This window comes from Rhinopithecus bieti, unplaced genomic scaffold (assembly GCF_001698545.2).
Source record: "Rhinopithecus bieti isolate Rb0 unplaced genomic scaffold, ASM169854v2 scaffold_14454, whole genome shotgun sequence".
Taxonomy (NCBI): Eukaryota; Metazoa; Chordata; class Mammalia; order Primates; family Cercopithecidae; genus Rhinopithecus; species Rhinopithecus bieti.
Window position 1 is genome coordinate 1,390,104 of NW_016808228.1, and position 16,311 is coordinate 1,406,414.

At 45.2% G+C, this 16,311-nt stretch overlaps 1 protein-coding gene across 6 annotated transcripts in view; it reads right to left on the bottom strand.

Moving 5' to 3' along the window:
- Positions 1 to 820: 820 nt before the first annotated feature.
- Positions 821 to 16,311, bottom strand: part of ZKSCAN5 (zinc finger with KRAB and SCAN domains 5) — a 32,574-nt gene continuing 17,083 nt past the window's right edge. For 3 of the 6 annotated variants that reach the window (XM_017885992.1, XM_017885991.1, XM_017885995.1), the window contains 4 exons: positions 15,099 to 15,181; positions 14,706 to 14,841; positions 8,224 to 8,829; positions 821 to 3,538 (listed from right to left, as the gene is read on the bottom strand). In XM_017885992.1, the coding sequence (XP_017741481.1) occupies positions 2,397 to 3,538; positions 8,224 to 8,829; positions 14,706 to 14,841; positions 15,099 to 15,181 (1,967 nt within the window). In that variant the 3' untranslated portion in view covers positions 821 to 2,396. The remainder of the gene's footprint in view (positions 3,539 to 8,223; positions 8,830 to 14,705; positions 14,842 to 15,098; positions 15,182 to 16,311) is intronic. The other 3 variants (XM_017885993.1, XM_017885996.1, XM_017885994.1) reach the window with 3 other exon arrangements.

Genomic DNA, 16,311 nt, shown 5'->3' on the forward strand with positions numbered 1-16,311 from the left:
TGTTTGGTCTTATCTTGTAGTTCCATCCTAGTTTATGTATCTTTGGATCCCTTTGTTAAGTCCACCATGGTTTTGTCATCTCTACTTCATTTAGTGTGGGCCACTGACTTTTCTAAGCTTTCAGGAATCACTCCAAGGCCAGGAACAGTAGCTCATGCCTGTAATCCCAACACTTTGGGAGGCCAAGGCTGGAGGATCACTTGAGCCCAGGAGTTTGAGACCACTCTGGGCAGCATAGGGAGATACCATCTCTCCAAAAATGTTTTTAAAAAATTAGCCACTCGTGGTGGCATGTGCCTGTAGTCCCAGCTACTCAGGAGGCTGAGGTGGCCAGATCACTTGAGCCCAGGAGGTCAAGGCTGCAGTGAGCCGATTGCACCACTGCACTCCAGCCTGGGCAGCAGAGCAAGACCCTGTCTATAAAAATACTAAAAAGCTACCAAGAGGGTCCTGTGACACACACTTGGCATTAAATTGGTGGTTATTTGCCCTGTCATTTTTTTCTCTTCAAGGAGTCAGTAACTTTCAGCAAGAGCCACTCAATTCCATAATCCCTATTTTCCTGTTTGTGCCAAACCTCTACAAGTCAACAGATCCCTTTCCACCTGTATCCCATCCCAGCTCCCAAGTGAACGACTTAGTGACTGGACAGGTACCACATGCCACGACTATTAACAGTGATGGGGGTCTTCACTCCTTCCTGGTGAGTGACCAACTCCACAATCCACTCTCACAGCAGCTTCCTAGGACCACTCGTGGCACCAAATGTCTTAGATCAGGTTCTCTAAAGCAAAGCCTGAGACAGGGATTCAGAACCATGTGATTGACAGTGTGATTTATTCAGGAAACGCCTTTGAGGGAGGGAATGAAACAGGATAGAGAAGGGAGAGAGCTGAGCATGGATGAAGGCTCAGAAAAAGTCTAGCTTGGCATGATCCAAAGGTGCCGGAGCAGTCATAGCACCCTGGGGTTTTCCCCGCTTTAATCAAATGAACCAGGCGTTGGGTTGTAGAGAGGAGGTGACTCCTGGGTAAGGTGAGATGTCTCTCATCTCCTGAGGGTAATTCTCCAGTTTCTGGAGAACAAGAGCTGTGAGCACTTGCAGCCCAAACTCAGAGCAGCTGGGGATGGGGGTCCCAGCTTGGTAGAGGGGACTGGACAGGGTACCATAGTGTACGACACATACGGTCAACAAATATTTATTAGGCATTTATTGTAAGCCAGGCAAGTCAGCAGAAGCAGGGCCTGAGCAGTGCCCAAGAGCACTCACTCTCCCTGGCAAACAGGCTCAGGGGAATTCTCTTCGTGCATGTCATCCTCTTTCCCACTCAAAACTCCCACCCCGACCTTCCTGGAAGGCAGGGCTAACAGGACCTTCTGCCGGCCGGCTCATGACTGATTCCTTTCAATCCCAGCTGCAATGCAAACTGAAACTCATGCTGTACATCACCACTCTATGGGAGAGCTCTATTTCTGGGGCACCCAGGAGTCAGCACACATACTGCTGGGACCAGGACTCATAATTCACCTTGGTCCAATTCCTTCTATGGGTTTAGCTGCTCTCATTCCTGTGGGTAATACAAGATCAAACAGTCCACAGCTTTGCCTGTCTTCTCCGTTCCCCTAAGGTCCCTCTCCCTTCGCCTTAAGATGTGACTGATCAGCACAGTTTCTTCTGAATTGACAAATTTAACTCTACCTTCTACTGGCTAAACCTTGACGTCAGTACAATCAAACCAAAACAAGGTAGAGTGTTTCACAGAGAAGTGGTAGATTAAATAAGGCAGCAGAAACACATACCATCCAGCCCCTGAACCCGAATTTTGCCAAAATAGAGATACTTTAAGTCCGTTTCTTTTCAAAGGGGTTAATGCTCAAAGTGGGAATAGTGACTAGGGTATTCTAGTGGTTGGAATAATAATTTCTAGAAAAGGTTCATTGCTGAGGTACCAAAACAGACATCATGCTGAAGAATTCTTTTACTGTGCGCTTCCCTGAATAGATAGGCCGTCAAACGAGGCAGAAGCTACAAATAAAACTTACTTCTACTGAACTCATGAGGCTGTTCCTAGTGTCAGTTTTGAGTTTCAAGTGAAGACTGAATGTCATCTGAAGGCTTTCTGAATTCCTCGACCATGTCCATCCATGGATTCTCTTCTTGTCTAGAGATTCCCAAGCATGAAGATGCTAACTAAAGCATTTCTCAGTGGGGAACACGAACAGGTATCTATTATTGTGGGTTCTCCGGTGTTCCTAAAGGCTGAGTTCTAACTAAAGGATTTCAACCTATTTGTGATTTTGATGGTTATGCTGGAAAAATGCTTGAAGTTGTTACTTTGCTCATTATAGGAGTACGGTCTCCCTCCAGGAAGGCTTCTCTAAAATTCAGAGCTATTCTACAACAGAGACCCCTCTACACTTAAGGTATTTATGGGATCTGTCCTCTCATGGCTTCTCAGGTGTTTAAAGAGGCTACAACTCCAGCTGAAATTCATTCCACATTCTTTACATTGAAAAGGTTTCTCACCAGTATGGATTCTCTGATGTTGATTAAGATGTGACTTCAGAGTGAAGCCTCTGCCACATTCATGACATTGATGGGATTTTGTGCTCGAGTAGATTTTTTGATGTTGTTTGGTGTGGGAACACTGGCCAACATTTTCTCTACATGTATCACATTGATAGGGCTTCTCTGCCGTGTGAGTTCTGTAATGCTGAATGAGGTCTGAACTGTAACCAAAGGCTTTTCTGCAGATATCACACTGATAAGGCTGCTCTTGTAACTCGATCTTCTTGTCTTCAATCACTGTCAAGTTCCAACTATACGCTTCCTCACAGATGCCATGTTTTTCATTTTTCTTACCCATGTGGAGCACCTGATGTTCAATTAGGCTAACGTACTGAAAAAAGACTTCCCCACATTCACGGCACTGATGGGCTTTCTCTCGGGAATGGAGTCGCAGATGTCCAGCCAGGTGGGAACGCCTTCCAAAGCCTTTCCCACATTCGTTACACTTGAAGGGTCTCTCCCCACTGTGCACGCTCTGATGCTGAACAAGGTGGGACCTCACTCTGAAGGCTTTCCCACATAAAGGACAGGTGTAGGGCTTCTCACCTGTGTGGACGCGCTGATGCTGAGTTAGGTGCACGCGTTGGTTGTAGCTTTTCCCACATTCCTCACACCTGAATGGTTTCTCCCCAGTGTGTATTCTTTGATGTTGAATAAGATGTGCGCTCTGAATGAAGCTTTTCCCACACTCGTTACATTTATGTGGTCTCTCTCCAGTGGAGGATTTTTTGTGGACATAAGGGACTTCACTATACTTCACCCTCTTTGAAGAGGGTTGTCCTACTATCTCTTTCATGGGAATTCCCTGCTTTCTATCCAGCTTGCTTTGAAGCTCATAGCCTTCCCCAAAATCTTGAACTTGAGAAACATTTCTTTGGGTTTTTCCAGATAGTTCCATGTCTGCTTCTGAATATTCTGAAATTTTCTTCTTAACACTTAATTTTGTGTTCTTACTTCTTTTGTCACTGCCTAAAAAAAATAAAGAGCAAGTGCAAATGTCATCAGTTCTTTTTTTTTTTTTTGAGATGGGGTCTTGCTCTGTCGCCCAGGCTAGAGTACAGTGATGTGATCTCGGCTCACTGCAACCTCAGCCTCCTGGGTTCAAGCGATTCTCCTGCCTCAGCCTCTCGAGTAGCTAAGACTACATGCCCAGCTAATTTTTGTATATTTAGTAGAGACGGGGTTTCGCCATGTTGGCCAGGCTGGTCTCAAACTCCTGACCTTGGGTGATCCACCCACCTCAGCCTCCCAAAGCGCTGGGGGATTACAGGTTTAAGCCACCATGCCCAGCCCATCAGTTCTTTTATAAAGGAAAAATAAACTGTCATAAAAAATGATCATCAGATGAAACTATGATGTAACAGGAGTAACAGAGCTGGACGCGTGTGTGTACCTGATGCCAACAGGAACGTAAACAACAAACTTTTGGAATTTTCCAATGAAAAGAGCAAGACACAGCCACAGGACAGCAGAAAATATTTACAAACTATGCATCACATAAAGGACTAATATCCAAAATCTACAAGTAACTCAAACAAGTCAACAAGAAAAAAAAAATCCCATCAAAAAGTAGGCAAATGACATGGAGACATTTCTCAAAATAATATATATAAATAACCAACAAACACGACAGAAATGCTCAACATCACTAATAATCAGGGAGGTGGAAATTAAAGCCACAGTAAGATACTGCCTTACTCCTGCAAGAATGGCCATTATTAAGAAGTCAAAAGGCCGGGCATGGTGGCTGACACCTGTAATCCCAGCACTCCGGGAGGCCGAGGTGGGCGGATCACCTGAGGTCAGAAGTTTGAGACCAGTCTAGCCAACATGGTGCAACCCCATCTCTACTAAAAATACAAAAATTAGCTGGGCATGGTGGCAGGCGCCTGTAATCCCAGCTACTCCAGAGGCTGAGGCAGAGAACTGCTTGAACCCAGGAGGCGGTGGTTGCAGTGAGCCAAGATTGCGCCACTGCACTCTAGCCTGGGCAACAGAGCAAGACTCCGTCTCAAAAAAAACAAGTCAAAAAACAACAGATGTTGGTATGGATGTGGTGAAAAGGGAACGCTTATACACTGCTGGTGAGAAGTAAATTAATACAACTTCTGTGGATAACAGTATGGAGATTTCTTAAAGAACCAGAAGCAGATCTGCCAGGTGATCCAGCAATTCCACTACTGGGTATATCTACATAAAGGAAAAGGCAATACACCAAAAAGACTAAGCGTATGTCTTCTGTGGCACAATTCACAACTACAAAGATATGGAACCAATCTAAGTGCCCGTCGAGCAATGAGTTGATAAAGAAAATGTAGCAGGCTGGGTGTGGTGACTCATGCCTGTAATCCCAGCATTTTGGGAGGCTGAGGCAGGTGGATCACCTGAGGTCAGGAGTTCAAGACCAGCCTGACCAACATGGTAAAACCTTGTCTCTACTAAACATACAAAAATTAGCAAGAGATGGTGGTAGGTGCCTGTAGTCCCAGCTACTCGGGAGGCTAAGGGAGAAGAATCGCCTGAACCCGGGAGGCGAAAGCTGCAGTGAGTCGAGATCGTGTCACTGCTCTCCAACCTGGGTGACAGAGCAAGACTCCATCTCAAAAAAGAAAAACAAAAAACAAATACACAACTGGATGGTGAGAACTGACAAAAACTGGAAGAATGGGAGCAAAGGATGATGAAGAGGGTATGCAGTCAGGGAATATCTGACTAGGAGTCAGGAAATAAGGCAAAATGAGCCAACAGAAGCATTGTCAAGAGGGTGGGTGATACGGTAATCCCTGCCCCCTTCACCCTTAGCCAACATTCTAGCCTCAGTTTTCCTCCCCTGGCACATCATCTTTCTCCTGTGGGAACGCTCATCACCTTTACTATCTGCTACCCCAACCAGACCATCAACTCCATGAGGGCGTGGACTGTATCTCTGTTCTGCTCACTGCAGATCCTGTGCAATTAGCAACAGAGACTCTCAATAATATGGCTGGATGTGCAAAACATGTATTCCCCCTTTGATCCAAAAAATGAGGGAGGACCAGGCATGGTGGCTTACACCTATAAATCCGAGCACTTGGGGAGGCCAAGGCTGAAGGATCGCTTAAGCCTAGAAGTTTGAGACCAGCCTGGGCAACAGAGCCAGACCCCTTCTCTACAAAAAAAATACAAAAATTAGCTGGGTGTGGTGGTGAACACTTGGAGTCCCAGCTATGCAGGAAGCTGAGGTGGGAGGATTAGTTCAGCCCAGGAAGTGGAGGCTGCAGTGAGCTGAGATCCTGATACTTTACCCCAGCCTGTGTGACAGAGCAAGACCCTATCTCAAAAAAAAAAACAAAAAAACAAAAAAAAACCTAAAGAAACAAAAATTGGAGGAGGCAAGTGAGTACTCGCTGGGAAACTAGCCATAGAAACAATTGCAGGGAAGGTATAAAACAAAAGATAACTTTTATTTTTTTTTATTTTTATTTTATTTTTTTTTGAGACGGAGTCTTGCTCTGCCGCCCAGGCTGGAGTGCAGTGGCCGGCTCTCAGCTCACTGCAAGCTCCGCCTCCCGGGTTCACGCCATTCTCCTGTCTCAGCCTCCCGAGTAGCTGGGACTACAGGCGCCCGCCTCGTCGCCCGGCTAGTTTTTTGTATTTTTTAGTAGAGACGGGGTTTCACCGTATTAGCCAGGATGGTCTCGATCTCCTGACCTCGTGATCCGCCCGTCTCGGCCTCCCAAAGTGCTGGGATTACAGGCTTGAGCCACCGCGCCCGGCCAAGATAACTTTTAAAGCGATTGCTTTTCAAGTCCAAAGCACTATTGGTGGATTTCCCAAATGAGAGAATCATCAAGTAGAATGGGAAAACACTAGCTGAAAGGATAGCTCAGCTCAACCCAGAACTTTAAAGACACTTTACTGACTTTTATACCATGGTGGAAGATGCAGCGTGGCTGTAACCATCAAAGGCAGAATTTAAAAAAAAAAGAAAAACATTTTGGCCAGTCTTAGAATCGTCTGAAGAATATTAGTAAGGGCCTTTAAGTTCACAGCATAGTTTACGATGATCTCATTCACAGATAAATTTACTGTCACTTGAACAGATGTTTAAAAATACTAGCCAGGCATGGTGGATCACACCTGTAATCCCAGCACTTTGGGAGGCTGAGGCGGGTGGATCACTTGAGGTCAGGAGTTCAAGACCATCCTGGCCAATACAGTGAAACCCCATCTCTACTAAAAATACAAAAAAAATTAGCCAGGTATGGTGGCACATGCCTGTAATCTCAGCTACTCGGGAGGCTGAGGCATGAGAATCGCTTGAATCTGGGAGGCAGAGGTTGCAGTTAGCTGAGATCCTGCCATTGCACTCCAGCCTGGGCAACAAGAGTGAAACTCCATCTCAAGAAAGGAAAAGAAAAGAAAAAGTCACAGGCATAAACAGTTATCAGGAGAAAAGAGAAAAAATTTGAAGCTCAGCAACTGGGAACAGTTGAGTAAATTACAACGCCACCACACAATGGCAGACTGTCAGAAATAAACAGGAGGACTGAACAGCACTGGAAAATGTGTACGCTTAACATTTAATTCTGAGTATGACTACGTAAAACAGACTTATGAAAAAACAAAGGAAACATTCTAAGTAATAACAGTTCTATTAGTTAGTGTGATACGATTACGGGTGATTTATTTTTTTCTTTTTATTTTCTCCAAGCTTCCTGTACTACTGTTATTTTATTGGGTTTGTGTGTGTTTGTTGTTTGAGAAGAAGTCTCATTCTGTTGGCCAGGCTGGAGTGCAGTGGCTATTCACAGGCACAATTATAGCTCACTGTAGTCTTGAACTCCTGGGCTAAGAGATCCTCCCGCCTCAGCCTTCTGGGGAGCTGGAACTACAGGCACGTGCTACCATGCCCAGGTAATTTTTAAATTTTTTTGTAGAGACAAGGTCTTGCTATGTTGCCCAGGGTGGTCTTGAACGCCTGGCCTCCAGTAATCCTCCCAGCTCAGCCGCCTCCCAAAGCACTGAGATTACAGGTGTGAGCCACTGTACCCAAGCTATTGTTTTAAAATAAGTAAAATAATGGGAGAAAGAGAGAAAAGCATGTAAGAGAGCCAAATCCTCACTTACTACCATAGAAAGTTAATCGATAACATCTAAAATTGATGAGCCAACTAATAATAGCAGTATTATTTTAAAATAGGGAACTACCAGAAGGAACCACTAAGAGCTGAGAGCACAGCTAGCACAGTGGCTCATGCCTGTAATCCCAGCACTTTGGGAGGCCAAGGCAGGTGGATCGCCTGAGGTCAGGAGTTCAAAACCAGCCTGGCCAACATGGGGAAACCCTGTCTCTACTGAAAACACAAAAATTACCCGGGTGTGCTGGTACGTGCCTATAGTCCCAGCTACTTGGGAGGCTGAGGCAGGAGAATCGCTTGAACTGAGGCGGCGGAAGTTGCAGTGAGCCAAGATTGCTCCATGGCACTCCAGCCTGGGTGACTGAGCGAGACTGTCTCAAAAAATAAATAAATAAGAACCAAATAAACGATAACCTTTGCCTCGTCCTACCCCTCCCAGTATCACCATGCATCTATCCTGCTGTACTGTACTAACAAAACACCTTTTGCTTTTTGCCTCCATTTATCCCCTGGATATAAACTCTTCACACGTACATCTCTGGGATTTCTCCCTGAAGTGGCGTTTTAGGTGTTCGATCAGATGCGAATGGCGACCGAAGTTCTTCCCACACTCATTGCAGCCGTAGGGCCTCTCTCCGCTGTGGACACTGTGGTGCTGAACCAGGTGGGAACTCACCCGGAAAGCCTTTCCGCACACCTGACATTTGTAGGGTTTCTCCCCCGTGTGGACCCGCTGGTGCTGGGTGAGGTGCACCCGCTGATTGTAGCTCTTCCCACATTCTCCGCACTTAAACGGTTTTTCTCCAGTGTGGATGCGCCGATGCTGAATAAAGTTTGAGGCTTGGAGGAAGAATTTGCCACAATCGCTGCATCTGTGCCCTCTCTCGCCATGTGTGCTTTGCTTAGGGCTGATGTCTGTGATCGCGTCCAGATTCCTTTTCTGGGAAGGATTCTGCCTTGATTTCCCCACAGTGGGGTTGACCTGCCACCTTTGTACCATGCCCTTAAGGTCACTGACTTCTGCAAAGTCTGGATCCTGGGGAACGCTCCTTTCGGTGTGTTCTGGCGCCACCCAGTGTGATTCAGCGTCATCAGAAATCTGCTTCACTATGAGCTCCATATTGTCCCTGGACTCATAACCTGAAATAACAGAGGGAGAATGAAAAAATGAGCTCTTCCTTGAATTTGAAGAAATAAAATGAGGGGATAATGAAGTGAAACTGACAAGTGCTAGGGATCCATGATTTTGTAAAGGGACTTTTACAGTACTGGGATGGGATGAAAAATATTCAAGCAGAAAAGTGGAGGAGATTAGGGAAGGAAGAGCTGGTAAAGAAGGTTCAAAGGAAGGAGACTGGCAATCAGTCATTCCACTGAACGAAGAGGGTCTCCTCTCAGTATGGCACTTGCAAATACCTGTATCGTGTTAAATGTTCTCCTGTGTGTGTGTGTGTTTTGAGACAGGGTCTCACTCTGTCACCCAGGCTGAAGTGCAGTGGGGCAATCATGGCTCACTGCATCCTCAACCTCTTGGGCTCAAGCAATCCTCCCACCTCAGCCTCCCGAGGAGCTAGGACTACAGGTACACACCACCATGCCCAGCTAAGTTTTGTATTTTTTGTAGAGATGAGGGTCTCATTATGTTGCCCATGCTGGTTTCAAACTCCTGAGCTCAAGTGATCCTCCCACCTCAGACTCCCAAAGGGCTGGGATTACAGATGTGAGCCAACGCAACTGGGCAATATTCTTTTTTATTTTTTATTTTTTTTTTTGAGAAGGAGTCTCGCTCTGCCGCCCAAGCTGGAGTGCAACTCCAGGTTCAAACGGTTCTTCTGCCTCAGCCTCCCAAGTCGCTGGCACTACAGGCATAAGTCACTATGCCCGGCTAATTTTAGTAGAGACAGGGTTTTGCCATATTGGCCAGGCTGGTCTCAAACTCCTGACCTACTGATCCGCCCACCTCAGCCTCCCAAAGTGCTGGGATTACAGACGTGAGCCACCGCACCTGGTCGCAACTGGGCAATATTCTTAATAAAATTGGATAGCAGGTTATGCAGCTAACTCCATCTTCACCTTCCTCTTCCTGTGAATTCATAGCCTGAGAAGAAAGATGATCTTTCTAGGTTTCTCAGTGCCCACAGGATTTCAGCTTGGTTTGAATTAATCTAAAGGAAAAAAGACATTCTTTCTATATCCAGAGAAGAACCTACTACTTCCAAGAGCTAGGTTAACTTTCAGCAGTCACTGATAAACGTGGATGTTTCAGTGGCTAAAATTAGTTCCTTTGTGCAACTGTATCAGCAAGATACTTTACTCAAAACACTGATGTTTAATATGGTTTGCACAGACAAATCATCAGTAGTTAACAAAAAATAGAGTATTGGCCAGGCGCGGTGGCTCATGCCTATAATCCTAGCACTTTGGGAAGCCAAGGCGGGCGGTTCACTTGAGGCCAGGAGTTCGAGACCAGCCTGGCTAACACGGCGAAACTCTGTCTCTACAAAAAATACAAAAATTATCAGTCGGGTGTGGTGGCTCACGCCTGTAATCCCAGCACTGCGGGAGGCTGAGGTGGGTGGATCACTTGAGGTCAGGAGTTTGAAACCAGCCTGGCCAACATGATGAAAACCTGTTTCTACTAAAAATACGAACAAGTTGGCCAGGCGTCGTGGCACATGCCTGTAAACCCAGCTGCTCAGGAGGCTGAGGCAGGAGAATTGCTTGAACCCAGGAGGCAGAGGTTGCAGGGAGCCAAGATCATGCCACTGTACTCCAGTCTGGGTGACAAAGCGAGACTCTGTCCCAAAAAAAAAAAAAAAAAAAAAAAAAAAAAAAAAAAAAAAAAAAAACAGAAAGTATCATGGCCTATTGAGAATGTCCCAAGATGTTTTCGTAAGGAGAGTCTTCAGTATTATATTAGTAATAAGAGCTAAACATTTGCTGAGTGCTATAAGTCCAGCACTACGCTAAGTACTTTACAATTTTATGGTATATTTAATCCTTACAGTGACCCTTTAAGGGAGCTACCATAATCTTTTTCTGATATAGTCAGAAGTTATAATTCCTAAACCATGAAGACCATTTTACTTTACCGTATAGCTACTTTCACTTACCTTCCTAAAAGACACTTAAACAGTAAAACAGGGATATAAACAAAAAACCCTATCACAAAACCGACTTTTTATGTTTTTTCCTCCCTCATTTACTATACAGCTAATCCCAGCTACCACAGTATTTTTTTTCTCTTTCTCTTATTCATATCTACTGGTCTCGCACATTTATTTGTTTATTTATTTGTTTGTTTGTTTATTTACTGAGACTGGGTCTTGCTCTGTCACCCAGGCTGGAACACAGCAGCACAATCACAGCTTACTGTTACCTCTAACTCCCTGGTAGAAGCAATCCTCCCACCTCAGCCACCACCATGCCTGGCTAATTTTTGTATATTTTGTAAGGGTTTGTCTCACTATGTTGCCCAGGCTGGTCTTGAACTCCTGGCCTCAAGTGATCCTCCTTCCTTGGCCTCCCAAAGTGCTGAGATTACAGGCATGAGTTCCTGCGCTCAACAGGACAGCATGCTCCCTTCCTCCTCCCCTTGTCTCTTTATGGAGTCATGTCTCTCGAGCCGAGGTCAGTCCTTCCTCCTTCCTGTACCCCAGATCTCACCATACCTTCCTGCTTTCCAGGGATCTCCCCACATCAGCTAACTGCCCCTCCATTTTTTTTTTCTTTTTTTTGAGATAGGGTCTCACATTGTCACCTAGGCTGGAATGCAATCGTGTGATTTCAGCTCACTGCAACCTCCACCTCCTGGATTCAAGCAATTCTCCTGCCTCAGCTCCTAAGTAGCTGAGAGTACAGGTGTGTGCCACCACGCCTGGATAATTTTTGTATTTTTAGTAGAGACAGGATTTTACCACGTTAGCCAGGCTGGTCTCAAACTCCTGACCTTGTGATCTGCCCGCCTCAGCCTCCCAAAGTGCTGGGATTACAGGCATGAGACACCACGCCCACCCTGTCTGCTCCTCCTTGCCTCCATATTTTAGTAGTTCTTCTCCAGTAGCATTTAAATATGCTGAAAATTTCTCCCATTAAAAAAACATACGGGCCAGGCGTGGTGGCTCATGCCTGTAATCCCAGCACTTCGGAAGGTCGAGGCGGTTGGATCACCTGAGGTCAGGAGTTTGAGACCAGCTTGGCCAACGTGGTGAAACCTCACCTCTACTAAAAATACAAAAATTAGGCGGGTGTGGTGGAGGGTGCCTGTAATCCCAGCTACTCGGGAGGCTGAGGCACGAGAATAGCTTGAACCTGGGAGGCAGAGGCTGCAGTGAGCTGAGATCGTACCACTGCACTCCTGCCTGGGTAACAGAGCGAGACTGTCGGGAAAAAAAAAAAGGGAAACAAAAAACAATCCACCCATCCAACCCATTATTCTTTCAGTGACCAGGCCTCGTTTCCCCTTCAGAGACAAAGTCCTTACATTCATCTATGATAGCTTTTTCAAATTCCTCTCCTTTGCAGTCTTCAAAGAAACTGTCTCTTGTTCCCCAATACCCCTGCCACTCCACAGAAACTGCTGCCTCCAAGACTCATTTACTTATGTTGTAAAAATCTCACTTCTAAATCTGATGAGTACTTTAATTTTGACCTTTGGTGATGCTGTAATTAATAGAAATCCGCAGATGTGAAAATAATCTAATATGGCCTTCCAAGAGAAGTGAAGGAGGCAGAAACCATTGGCCATGTGATTAATGTAGAATAGTGTACTGAAGTGATAAATACAGATGTTGTAATAAAGAGACAGAGAATGAGAAAAACATCAGAAACTGCACATTTAAAACTGCTTAGAGAATACCACAGAAAAGAACTATGCCAAGAACCTCAAACTCTGAAATCCATTAGGTACCTGTAAAGTAACTGAAAAAGATAAAGCAAGAGTAACAGGCTCAAATAAACAAGCAAGCTATTGGAAATTAATTTAAAAAGAAGAAAATTTTCTAAATTTGCATTAAATATAACATTTATACTATATGAGTAATTCACTGAGATAAAAGTCTCCATGAAAATCAATAATCATAAAATTATTGATTTAATCAATAATTTTAAAGCATAAATTTGATTTTTTTCCACAAAAATTCAAACATCAAAATAAAAAAAGACTACCAAGATCCCAATAGATTAATGAACAGAGGCACGCACAAATAAATCAAAAAAGGAAATAAATACAAATAAATATGGACATTTTAAAAGAGCAGGAGTCAGCTCTATACCTGTTAAATAAAAGCCTGTGAGCAAACTGAAATGGTTAAACAATGTAAACTGACACAGTGCTTTTCAAAAGAAATTTTGCGTTGTGGGCTGGGCATGGTGGCTCACGCCTGTTAATCCCAGCACTTTGGGAGGCCAAGCTGGGCAGATCACGAGGTCAGGAGTTTGAGACCAGCCTGGCCAATATGGTGAAACCCTGTCTCTAGGCCGGGCGCAGTGGCTCAAGCCTGTAATCCCAGCACTTTGGGAGGCCAAGGCGGGTGGATCACGAGGTCAGGAGATCGAGACCCTCCTGGCTAACACGGTGAAACCCCATCTCTACTAAAATACAAAAAACTAGCCGGGCGAGGTGGCGGGCGCCTGTAGTCCCAGCTACTCGGAGGCTGAGGTGGGAGAATGGCGGGAACCCGGGAGGCGAAGCTTGCAGTGAGCCGAGATCACGCCACTGCACTCCAGCCCGGGCGACAGAGCGAGACTCCTCCTCAAAAAAAAAAAAAAAAAAAAAAAAAAAAAGGAAACCCTGTCTCTATTAAAACACAAAATTAGCCGGGCATGGTGGCACATGCCTGTAACCCCAGCTATTCAGGAGGCTGAGGCAGAATTGCTTAAAACCAGGAGGCGGAGGTTGCAGGGAGTCGAGATCACACCATTGTACTCCAGCCTGGGAGACAGAGCGAGATTCTATCTCACAAAAATAAAATAAATAAATAATTATATTTTGCAGTGTGTATGTTTGCATCTGAAGTCTTCCAGTATGCCTGATAGAGTGGTTCTTCTAAAAGAATTNAAAAGGAAACCCTGTCTCTATTAAAAACACAAAAATTAGCCGGGCATGGTGGCACATGCCTGTAACCCCAGCTATTCAGGAGGCTGAGGCAGAATTGCTTAAAACCAGGAGGCGGAGGTTGCAGGGAGTCGAGATCACACCATTGTACTCCAGCCTGGGAGACAGAGCGAGATTCTATCTCACAAAATAAAATAAATAAATAATTATATTTTGCAGTGTGTATGTTTGCATCTGAAGTCTTCCAGTATGCCTGATAGAGTGGTTCTTCTAAAAGAATTTACTAAAAAAAGACTAAAAGCTATAATCTCCAAAATGTTTGCAGGAGTGCTGAGATTTTTATAACTGCTCCAGACAGTACAATTAAATATTAGCTTCCAGGATTATAACTTAAGTTAGAAATAGGGCCGCAAAATTCAAGAAGTGATATGACATGTAAAATGCAGGTGCCAAGGCGAACATCATAAAACAGGTATCATAAAACATTGACTTAAGAATGGTAATGAAGTCCTCCTGAGTAGCTGGGATCACAGGCGCCCACCACTGCGCCCGGCTGATTTTTGTATTTGTAGTAGCGATGGGGTTTCACCATGTTGGCCAGGCTGGTCTTAAACTCCTGACCTCAGGTGATCCACCCGCCTCGACCTTCCAAAATGCTGGGATTATAGGCATGAGCCACCACAGCAGGCCCGCTCTTATTTTAAAGCAGTAAAAAGTTAGCATTTGCTGGATTGCAAAAACAGTCCCCCCAGGTACTATCAGTGTTTAATCATACTCTTAAGATGGAAATGATCAGAATAAGCTGAATAAGAAAGTGAAGGTTGATTTATTCTTTTACAAAAAAAAAAAGCAAAGTCATAGCACATAAAACATAAATGCCATTATAGGGTGTGCTAGAAATACTCTTTACAAGATAACAAAATAAAGATGTCCTAATCCATGCAGATGAAATAATCCTTACCCATGGAAGTAATACTCCCATAGTTCTCCTTCCTGTCATCCCTATAAAGGGACTTCTGGGACTGGTCCAAATGTCCCCATTCCTCCAGGATGAAGGATACAGCCACATCAGCCACCTCTTCAATTTTCACCAACTTCTGAAACAGGAGATCTCCACTAAATTCTCATTCCCTATATCCAAATTTGGAGTGAGGGGAAGAACTGGGCTCATTTAAAAAAGAAACAGGGAGGAACTATGCCTCAAAGAGGATGGGGAAGGACTAGGCAGAAAGGAAAAAGGCCAAAGGAATGAAGGTACCAACCCAAGATGGGCCTGGTCACTGGCTAAAGAAACTGAACTCCTGCTGAAGGTTCAGGATGGGTCCTCTATGAGGGCAAAGGGGCACCAGCTCACCTGGGACCCAGTTGAGAGAAGTGAAGCTGTCAGCTCCTGGCTGTCCTTCAGGGGAAGGGAAGGAACTTGGAGAACAGGAAGGGCTAAGGGAGGAGAAAAAGAGGTTTAAGTGAGAACATCTTTGCCCGGTTCTCAATGCCATCATGTTCCTCTTATGCTCAGGAATCCATAATGGCCCCTACTGCATGGAAGCCAAATTCTTCTGCCTAGCTGTCAAGACCCTCTAATTTCTGGATCCTCTCACACTATGTTATTCCTCCTTTCCTCTAGACTTCCTACAATGGTCAGGCTAATCCCTGCTTGTCATTCTGCTTTAAAGGATGCATTCTGTGGCCAGGCACAGTGGCTCACGCCTGTAATACCAGCACTTTGGGAGGTCAAGGTGGGCAGATGACTTGAGGCCAGGATTCAAGGCCATCCTGGCCAACAAGGCAAAATCCCATCTCTACTAAAAATACAAAAATTAGCCAGATGTCATGATGCATGCCTGTAAACCTGGCTGCTTGAGAAGCTAAGACATGAGAATCACTTGAACCTAGGAGGCAGAGGTTGCAATGAGCCAAGATTGCACCACTGCACTCCAGCCTGGGCAACAGAGTCAGCCACTGTCTCAGGAAAAAAAAAAAAAGACTGGGTGTGGTGGCTCACACCTGTAATCCCAGCACTGTGGGAGGCCAAGGCAGGCAGATCACAAGGTCAGGAGTTCGAGACCAGCCTGGCTAATATGGTGAAACCCTGCCTCTACTAAAAATACAAAAATTAGCCAGTGTGGTGGCCGGTGCCTGTAGTCCCAGCTACTCAGGAGGCTGAGGCAGGAGAATTGCTTGAACCTGGGAGATGGAGGTTACAGTGAGCCAAGATCGTGCCACTGCACTCCAGCCTGGGCGACAGAACAAGATTCCATCTCAAAAAAATAAAAATAAAAAGTGGGGGCCAGGCACGGTGGTTCACGCGTGTAATCCCAGCACTTTGGGAGGCTGAGGCAGGCAGATCACAAGGTCAGGAGTTAGAGACCAACCTGGCCAATATGGTGAAATCCCATCTCTACTAAAATCCAAAATTAGGCGGGTATGGTGGCAGGCACCTGTGGTCCCAGTTGCTCAGGAGACTGAGGCAGGAGAATTGCTTGAACCCGGGAGGTGGAGGTTGCAGTGAGTTGAGATCACACCACTGCACTCTGGCCTGGGTGACAGAGCAAGACTCCCTCTCCAAA